This window comes from Dermacentor albipictus, chromosome 8 (assembly GCF_038994185.2).
Source record: "Dermacentor albipictus isolate Rhodes 1998 colony chromosome 8, USDA_Dalb.pri_finalv2, whole genome shotgun sequence".
In the NCBI taxonomy this organism is placed as follows: Eukaryota; Metazoa; Arthropoda; class Arachnida; order Ixodida; family Ixodidae; genus Dermacentor; species Dermacentor albipictus.
Window position 1 is genome coordinate 111,855,445 of NC_091828.1, and position 9,547 is coordinate 111,864,991.

Sequence of the window (9,547 nt, forward strand, 5' to 3'; positions counted from 1 at the left end):
GAGGAAAAAACGAAATAAGGAAAGAAACAACTTACGATAACTCAAAGGGAAGCTCATTACGTTTTGAAGCGAGAGCGGGTTGCCTTAGAACACGCACCTATAAAGCGAGATATAAGACGGAAGAAGAAGCATGTGCTTGCTGCGGAAAAGCTAGCGAGACTATGGAGCATGTTTTATTAGAATGTGAAGACGTCTACCCAGCGGTCGATTTAGGCGCCACTGGCCTCCTTGAAGCCCTTGGGTTCTGCGGGAGCAGTGGAAACGTAAACATGTCCGCAATAGGCATTAGTAAGAGGCGATTGGAGGATTGGTGGACGAAAAGTAGGGAAATGACAAAAAACGGAGACGTACAAAAGCCCAGTTCGAAATAGGGGATCAGAAAATTTGGGTGGGGTATTTTATAGTGTACTTTTTTTTCTCTTTTTCATTGTTTAGCCTAGGTAGGAGATTAGGCAGTATAATAGCAAGAGCTTGGTGGCGCAACCCACCGCCCCGTTCCAAAGGGGACGCTCATAACATCCATCCATCTATTCTGTACGTAACGGACGACGCAGCGCCAGCGCTGCATGTTGATATTTTTATAATCATTTTCTCTCGCAGTCAAATGGACGTGCACATTCTCGGCGGATGTTAAGATGCATCCCCGAAACTCAATTCACATCATCATCATCATCATCCTGGTTACGCCCACTGCAGGGCAAAGGCCTCTCCCATACTTCTCTAACTACCCCGGTCATGTACTAATTGTGGCCATGTATTCCCTGCAAACTTCTTAATCCGATCCGCCCACCTAACTTCCTGCCGCCCCCTGCTGCTATTCCCTTCCCTTGGAATCCAGTCGGTAACCCTTAATGACCATCGGTTATCTTCCCTCCTCATTACATGTCCTGCCCATGCCCATTTCGTTTTCTTGATTTCAACTAAGATGACATTAACTCGCGTTTGTTCCCTCACCCAATCTGCTCTTTTCTTACCCCTTAACGTTACAGCCACCATTCTTCTTTCCATAGCTCGTTGCGTCGTGCTCAATTTGAGTAGAACCCTTTTCGTAAGCCTACAGGTTTCTGCCCCGTAGGCGAGTACTGGTAAAACACAGCTATTATACACTTTTCTCTTGAGGGATAATGGCAATCTGCTGTTCATGATCTCAGAATGCCTGCCAAACTTCATATAAGAGATGAATTATATGTGCACTCCTGGCGCATCTCAACGCCCATTAGACGGATTTATTAACCTGACAGCAAAGGTTTTGCAGACACCGAAGTAGTGGAGCAAAGCCGTTAAATTTGTTTTGAGCCGCGCTGCCACGTAACCACAAATTATTCGGAGGGAAAGCTGGGCTGGAAATAACGCCGTAGTAAAAACGAATTGATTTAAACCAACTCGGATTCCAGGTGCACACATTTTCTTTTGCGGTTCGCATTCATAAAGAAGCGGCCGCGGCATCTGCTACCCAATGTCAAACGCTTGGTTCCTCAGCCGCTGTTGTTGAAGAGAAGGCAAAACAATATGGTACGCGCATAGCCCAAAGCCAAAGAGTTTTTCTGCTTGGCACTTACCTTCTTCGCGATAAACATTTGTCCCTTGTTCTTTCGTTTTGTTTCGCGAGCCCCCCGCAACTACATTTGCAGAGCTAGTTTATTCGCGAATTTCTTTAGTTACGTCACGAGGTGCTCTCTAAGGTCAGCCTCGTATGAGACACCCCGACATCCTACGTTTCTATGAAAGGAATAAAACGGGTAGGAAAGACGCCAAGTAAACGGGATCTCTGCAAAACTACACACAGTATGCCAAAACACAGAAAACCAGCGCGAGTACACTCCATCCCAAGCAATGGAGACCTACAGCGGGCTTGAGTGTTCCTCTACGCCTCAAGAAGTGCGCTGCGTTTGAAATGATAGGCAACCAGTGACGTCATACACGATTCTTGAAATAAATGCAAAGACAACAACGGGCATGCCGCTTAGTTGTGTCGAGCATTTAATTACCCGTTCCACGGTATCTTCGCCTCGCCACACCATGCGCACGTTGGATCTGCACATTTATTGAGGCGAAAGCATCAATGGCCCATGGAGCGAGAACGCTGGCGTCTGGGGTCTGTAGCAGCGAAACGGCGCCTAAATTCCCATTGGCTTTGACGCCACGTCACGACCACGTCATGACGGAGAAGAGCGAGCGAAAGGGAACACTTGCGCCAGCGTAGGCGCGCCACGTGTCGGTTGCGTTTGGGAGAGGGCATCACCGCGACGTCATGTCACCCTCGCTCTCGCACTCGGAAGCTGGCGCGCTTAAAGCCCCTAAACTTCGTAAAGTAGTGCCACGCTTTGAAGAATGCCGCCTCCTTCTCGCGCGCTCTGGCCGAGGCCGACGCGGCGTCGCTATTGGCCTAATAGCATCACGTGGGCCCTCGCGCCGTGCATCAGCGCCATTTTTGCTCGTAAAGCATCTACAGAGTGGCGAGGAGCTCATGTTGGCGCCGTTGCTACGCTCGAGCAATGTAGGCGGCGCCACGGTCGAGGAGGGAGCGTGAAAGAGAGGAGAAATGAGGAGGAAGGAGGGCGGAGGAGGATAGTGTTGCTACTTTACGAAGTTTAAGGCGCTTTAGGCGCGCTCCGTATCTCTCTCTCACCCCCACTGGGCTTAGCTTCTGCGCTCCTGCCAGTCTTGGTGGCCGCTGCTGCTTCCTCGGTCTCTCGTCGCGCAGGACGTCGGTGGCATGCGGCGTCGGCAACCGCTGGCTGCTGCTGCTTGATGGTTTTGGTAGCACGTACCGCTATGGTACGTTACGCGCAGCGCAAAACTTGAAGGACACCTCAGGGACGTTAAATCGGACATTAATGCTTTCGCATTAGAAATTCGTAACAATGCTTAGGTGTCCTCGGATTTTTTTTATTATTTACCTCTTGTGGGAGGTCCCAAGCAGACCGCAACGTGGCGCTTTTTGCAAAACGCCGGCGTTTGTAGGTACAGCTTGGTCAGCGATGTAAAGGAATAGTCGGCGCACGCTAAATAATTACTCACCTTGAGCCAGGTTGACAACGCTAGCGGAGAACGATGCCCTCCTTCGTTTTCAATTTATGCCAAAATTGTGCGTCTTTTCCCGGAAACGTTTCCATCAAACCGTTTTTTTCCCCTCACGTTCTTCTCAATGTCGGCGGCGAAATCAACTCGAACACGCAAATGGCGCCAACAGAATATCGCTGTGGCAGACTGCTTAAGAGATGACATACCTATTAAACGGCCGAAAAATATAGAGAGCCAAGAACGAACGCTCCGTTTCGTACACATACAATGAGGCGACTCTACGAAGGCCATAGAGATTTCATTTACAGCTAGCATTCGTGAACAAAAATATAGTGTGCCGTATATGAAAGAAGTATGTAGGCGTGCGTCATCTGACTCAATGCAACAATAAAGCTGCACTAACTCTGTTGGCTGTCCGGACATCAGCGTGCTGAACCTCTCTGCGCATGTCCATCTTTCAACGCATCAAGACATCGATCAAGAAATACGCCCACCAGCATTGGAATCTTGGCATCCGTATCATCATTCTTCGGCAACACGTTCTGATTGCCAGGAACCTGGACTGCAGGGGGCATCACAGTGCACTCAAGCTATAAATGGGATTCATGCTCGTTTTGCAACCACTGGGCATGGCAGCATCGACAGAATGCGGAGCACTAATCCGTTTGTCTTCCTTGTGCAGCTGTGTGGCCTTCTTGGGTGTTTCAACGTTGGCTGTCCGGACATCAGCGTGCTGAACCTCTCTGCGCATGTCCATCTTTCAACGCATCAAGACATCGATCAAGAAATACGCCCACCAGCATTGGAATCTTGGCATCCGTATCATCATTCTTCGGCAACACGTTCTGATTGCCAGGAACCTGGACTGCAGGGGGCATCACAGTGCACTCAAGCTATAAATGGGATTCATGCTCGTTTTGCAACCACTGGGCATGGCAGCATCGACAGAATGCGGAGCACTAATCCGTTTGTCTTCCTTGTGCAGGTGAGCAAAAAGTATGGAAAATGTTTTCGTTCTAATGACCTATTCCTGTTGGTGCTGCCGTGCCCTCGGCTTTGTTGCTTGCTACAGGTTTTCACATTGTGTCTGAGGAAATTATTATTGTTAGCCGGAGACATTGAATCGAACCCAGGCCCTGACATGACCCGAATTTTACAACAACTTAATGATATTGCAGTCGACATAAAAGATATGAAAGAGAACAGATTACTGAACATAGAGAACAAATTAGATGCCCTGTCCAGGCTTGAGAGCCGAGTAACGTCCTGCCAAGAACAGGTTAGTTGTATGAGTACAACGATTGAAAGGCTTGAAGCAAGGCTTGAGCATCTTGAAAATTATAGTAGGAGGTCAAATCTGATCATATATGGCATCCCAGAAACTGAAGAGGAAACAAATGAATCGCTTGAAGAAACCGTAAACAAAGATATTTTTCATGATATTTTAGGACTCGACCCTATCCCTATTGAGCGGATACATAGGTTAGGTAAACCGGCAATTGACAAAACACGTCCTGTAATCCTAAAGCTTTTAGACAGTAGGCATAAAACTGTGATACTCAAGAACGGAAAGAAACTAAAGGGAAAAGATTATTCAATTGGCGAAGACTTTTCAAAGAACGTTCGTGAACTAAGAAAGAAACTATGGGATAGCGCGAAGCCGAACCGAGATAAAAAAGAAAGGGTTTTCTTGGTGTTTGATAAGTTATATATCAATAATATTCCTTACGTTTGGGACTGCGAAAAAAATGATAAAGTGAGGGTTCAAAAAAACGACGGGATCGGCGCAAGTCGGCCCGTGACGCGAAGTTGTACGCAGTTGCGAAACCGCTCACCGATAAAGTGAGTGGTTCATTTACCTCAGCTTCTTTCTTCACTAAGACAGATAGCTTGTCTTGCCATAGTAACACGGGCCAATCTAGTATAAAAAGCTTGAGAATAGTTAACATTAACGCACGCAGCGTTGCAAACAAGAAAGACTCGCTTGAACTTAAACTGCTGGAGTTCGACCCACACATATCAGTCCTGACGGAAACTTGGTTACATGAGGACTTAGCAGATGACCTGGTATTTCCTCCTCATTATAAAGTTGTTCGCAAGGACAGGACCTCAAGGGGTGGTGGCGTAGCCATTCTCTTAAAAGACTCTGTAGAATGCGACCTTGTATATGATGTTCCTGACCTTGAATGCCTTTGCATAAAAATTTCTTGCTGGGGTCATTCTTTCATCCTGTATGGTTGCTATAGGCCACCAGATGCCGCACCCGACTATCTTATTAAGCTACAACATCACCTGTCTCATTTCCAAAATAAGAAAATACTGTTAATAGGTGACTTCAATCTGCCAGATGTGTGCTGGTACCGCTTACAAGGCGGTGCTAAGTCTGGGAGCAATGCAGACGTTCTGCTTGATGTCATGCTTACTCATGATTTAGCTCAAATTGTAAATCAACCTACTCGTGTACAAGGTTCATCTTCCTCTATACTAGACTTAGTTTTTGCTAGCCGTCAATATTCTATGCATACTGTATCGGTCGAAACAGGCATTTCAGACCATCACCTCGTAAGCGTATCGATAGATTTAGTTAAGTCCCCTTACCACAACAAAAAAGCCAGTCACGTACGTTGTTTCAAGGATTATTCTAGGGCTGATGATGCCGCAGTGATTGATCATATGGAAACTTGTTTATCGAGCTTCGATGATAATGACGATGTCTGCAAGCTGTGGGAGCGATTCGTCGAAATGTGTCAATATTGTCTAAATGCCTTTGTTCCGAATAAACGCAAAAAAGTTCACAAACGCACACCTTGGATGACGCGGAAGATTATTCAACTGAAGCGAAAACTAAAAAGATCTAAGAAAAAAAACCACCAGTTAAGTCAGATTGAAACGCTTAAAAATAATCTTGAACGTGCGGTTCGTGAGTCAAAAGACTTCTACTTTAACACAACATTACCCAGTTTTGTTAAAAATGACCCAAGTAAATTTTGGAACTTCCTGAGTGACAGCAAGAAACATATCTCAAAAATAACAGCGGAGGGAGATACTTTGACTGATCCGATTGACATTGCACGCCATTTTAATTATTTTTTTCACAGCGTATTCTCTGAAAAAGGTGTACAAACTGTACAAAGCGCATCAAATTTTCCTGTATCGGAGGTTGACTTTGTTAGCCTCCCTGGTGTATTTGCTTTGCTTTTAGAACTGAAACCTAAAACTTCTTCTGGTCCTGATAATTTACCCAATGTATTTTTGCGACGCTATGCCGAAATAATTGCGAAGTTTCTTTTTGTGTTGTTTAAAAAATCTCTGCTGTCATCAAAACTTCCGGTTGAATGGAAGACTGCTCGAGTTGTTCCCATCTTTAAAAAAGGTGACTGCACATTACTACAAAATTACCGTCCTATTTCTTTAACTTCCGCATGCTGTAAAATGCTTGAACATATTATTGCTAAACATATTAACAAATTTCTTGAAGAACACTCCATATTAAGCGACTTTCAGCATGGGTTTAGAAAGGGCTATTCTACAATAACACAATTAGTTACAATAGTACACACCTTTGCTAAAACACTGGATATGAATGGTCAAATAGACACCATATTTATGGATTTCAGCAAAGCATTTGATAAAGTTCACCACGAAAAACTGATTCAAAAACTAAAAAACATTAATCTTCCAGACATTTTAATATCGTGGATTCAAGATTACCTCACGAATAGAGTGCAATTTGTTTCAGTCGATGGGTGCAGCTCCAGTTGTCTCCCAGTCACCTCTGGGGTGCCCCAAGGAAGCGTCTTGGGGCCTTTGCTTTTTCAGATTTACATAAATGATATTGTTAATGTGGTTACTCCAGGAACTCATATTCGCTTGTTTGCTGATGATTGTGTCGTTTTCCGTCAAATTACGTGTACTAACGATCAAAACGAACTTGACCAGTGTCTTCGAAATGTTCTTGATTGGTGCAGCGAGTTTTCCATGGTTCTTAACACTGAAAAAACAGTTTCGATGCAAATAACACATAAAAAGAACCCAATTAACCACATGTATACACTCGGATCATCAACACTAAAGCAGGTTAATAGCTACAAATATCTAGGTGTAACAATCACAAGCCGTCTTTCCTGGAACTCACATATAGATAACATATGCTCCTCTGCATTTAAAAAGCTGTGTTTTCTGAGGCATAAACTAAGAAATTCACCTTCTCACATAAAACTTCTAACGTATAACACTTACATCAGGCCAAAGCTCGAGTATGCTTCGGTTGTTTGGGACCCATTCACTAAACTTAACATAGATAAATTAGAAAGGGTTCAAAGAAAGGCTGTTAGGTTTATCTATTCCAAATTTAAAATCACCGACTCCCCCACTGACCTCATGGCGGCTAACAATATTGAAACACTTGAAACGCGAAGAGGAAAATATCGCCTTGAATTTCTTTATTCTTTACTTAACCATAAGTTTGCTTTGGATCCGTCACAGTACATATCCCCTCTAACCACACGTTATACCCGACATCATCACATTCACTCATTGACACCGTATTTTGCGAAAACTGACTGTTTTAAATATTCCTTTTTTCCGCGGACAATATCCGATTGGAACCATGTTATGACATCTTAATAGTTTGCAATATTTGTCTCCTTATTTTTATGTATATTTCTTTTCATTGTGTTCTGTATCTTTTGAGTTTTAAGAATATATGCCTGTCCTGCTTGGACCCTGAAAAGGGTCTGCAGTATGTACTAAATAAATAAAAAAAAATAAATAAAAAAAATATATTACCAGAGGTCGTGCTACCGATTGCGACTGACGACCAAGAAGCTTCTCACGGCGGCTGAAATGAGCGCCATCACGCCGCATTGTCTCCCGATTGGTGCTGTTCAGGCATGTAGGAAAAAAAAACGATAACAACAAGGAGGAGGTAACGTCACAGGACAATCATGAAGCTTGCGCATAAGATGAGTAAAAAAGTGACTACTAATCGAAAAAAGAAAGCATCCAAGCACGTGATGGCAAGCGGCGTTTTCCAATCCGGTGGTATGTTCACTGTTGCACCAGCAACGTTGTTGGTTTGTATGACACCGTGGTTTGGATCGATGCGCCCAGAGGCAAAGGCATCGGATACGGCGAACAGAAAGTGAGCGGCTCAGGCTGTAGAAAATATGGCGGCCAGCGCCGCTTATACATAGCTACAAAACATTCACGACGGCGCGCAGCTCCTATAGCATCCAAAGTGCTGTGCGCTGAATCATTTCCCACGAATTTGCGAGCAATAGAGTAGAGGGTACGGCGTCAGAGAAAGTTGCCTTGGGAAGGCTAGCTGCCTCACCTGTCACGCTTACTGCTATGCAGTCTTTCCTTCCTCCGCACCTTCACGTCTGTTCGCTCTGCCATCGCCACGTAAAATTTTAGCCTCTGATCCACTGATCGAGCCTCTGATCTGAGACTCAAAGGCTCGATCAGAGCCTCTGAGCCTCTGAGCCTCTGTTCGAGTCTCTTTGAGCCTCTGATCCACCCGCCCTGATCCACTGATCGGTCCAGTAGTTTCAGCACCTCCAATGATGGAGATGGAAGAAACATCGGTCAGCAAGCGACTTCACTAAAAGTGATGAGCAAAACGTGAACAATATGAGTGCAGGAGCCAACGTTTCGACAAGTGGACTTGTCTTCTTGGACTTGTCTTCTTGGAGAAGACAAGTCCACTTGTCGAAACGTTGGCTCCTGCACTCATCTTGTTCACGTTTTGCTCATCGTCTTGAATTGCCATCTCCCGCATTCCCCGCCTTTTCGCTAAAAGTGGTAGCTTTCTGACCCAAAGCGACTATTTCTGACAGTCGCTTTGCTGTCAACTAGTCGCCGGCGTGAAAGCCGCCTACATCTCGCACATTAGTGTCGTGATACATGACGTAATCGTTGCATGGAACTTGACGTCACAGGTTAGAAGCCACTTACCACAGAACGAGCGGAGTTCCGTAGAACCACCGCGCAGTGAGACTTGTATGACCGCACTCCTTTCGCAACCTCCACAGCCTTGCCGTGTAAATATAAAACGCAGTGTATAGGCGTCGTGCGACGTAAAATGTTGTTGCATGTCTTCTGCGTTTCTTGCTCACTAGCTGTTGATGTTAGTATTAAGTAATGACCGAAGTTGGCAGGAACACATTTGAATGAATTAGTAAATAAACTGATTAATCAATTAACGAATAAACGATTCCGGCAATCCGTGATGGTGTAAATAAATCATGAACTGAATGAGACATCTCATTAAGTAGGGCCATTCAAATAATCAATCAATCAATCAATCAATCAATCAATCAATCAATCAATCAATCTGTCAGTCAAGCAATAAAATCAATCAACATAATGAATAATAAATTAATTAGTAGGTAATTATTCAATCAATCAATTGATCAATTATTCAACCAATCAATCACTCAATCAATCATTATCTTCTAGTCCAGCCGTGGTGACTCGAGAACGTAAAAAGCCATTCCGATCAACGAACGCACAGGCCATG

The 9,547-nt window shown here is 44.6% G+C and overlaps 1 protein-coding gene across 3 annotated transcripts in view; it reads left to right on the top strand.

Annotated features, from left to right (window-relative positions):
- The window catches only part of LOC135917135 (zinc carboxypeptidase-like), a 205,942-nt gene that overhangs the window by 54,311 nt on the left and 142,084 nt on the right, over window positions 1–9,547 (top strand). Inside the window, exon 1 of one of the 3 annotated variants that reach the window (XM_070524113.1) lies at window positions 3,441–4,009. The exons of the other annotated variants lie outside the window; for them this stretch is intronic. Within the exon in view, the coding sequence (XP_070380214.1) occupies window positions 3,924–4,009 (86 nt within the window). The 5' untranslated portion in view covers window positions 3,441–3,923. Of the gene's footprint in view, window positions 1–3,440; window positions 4,010–9,547 lie in introns of those variants that run through there. 3 annotated transcript variants of the gene reach the window in all.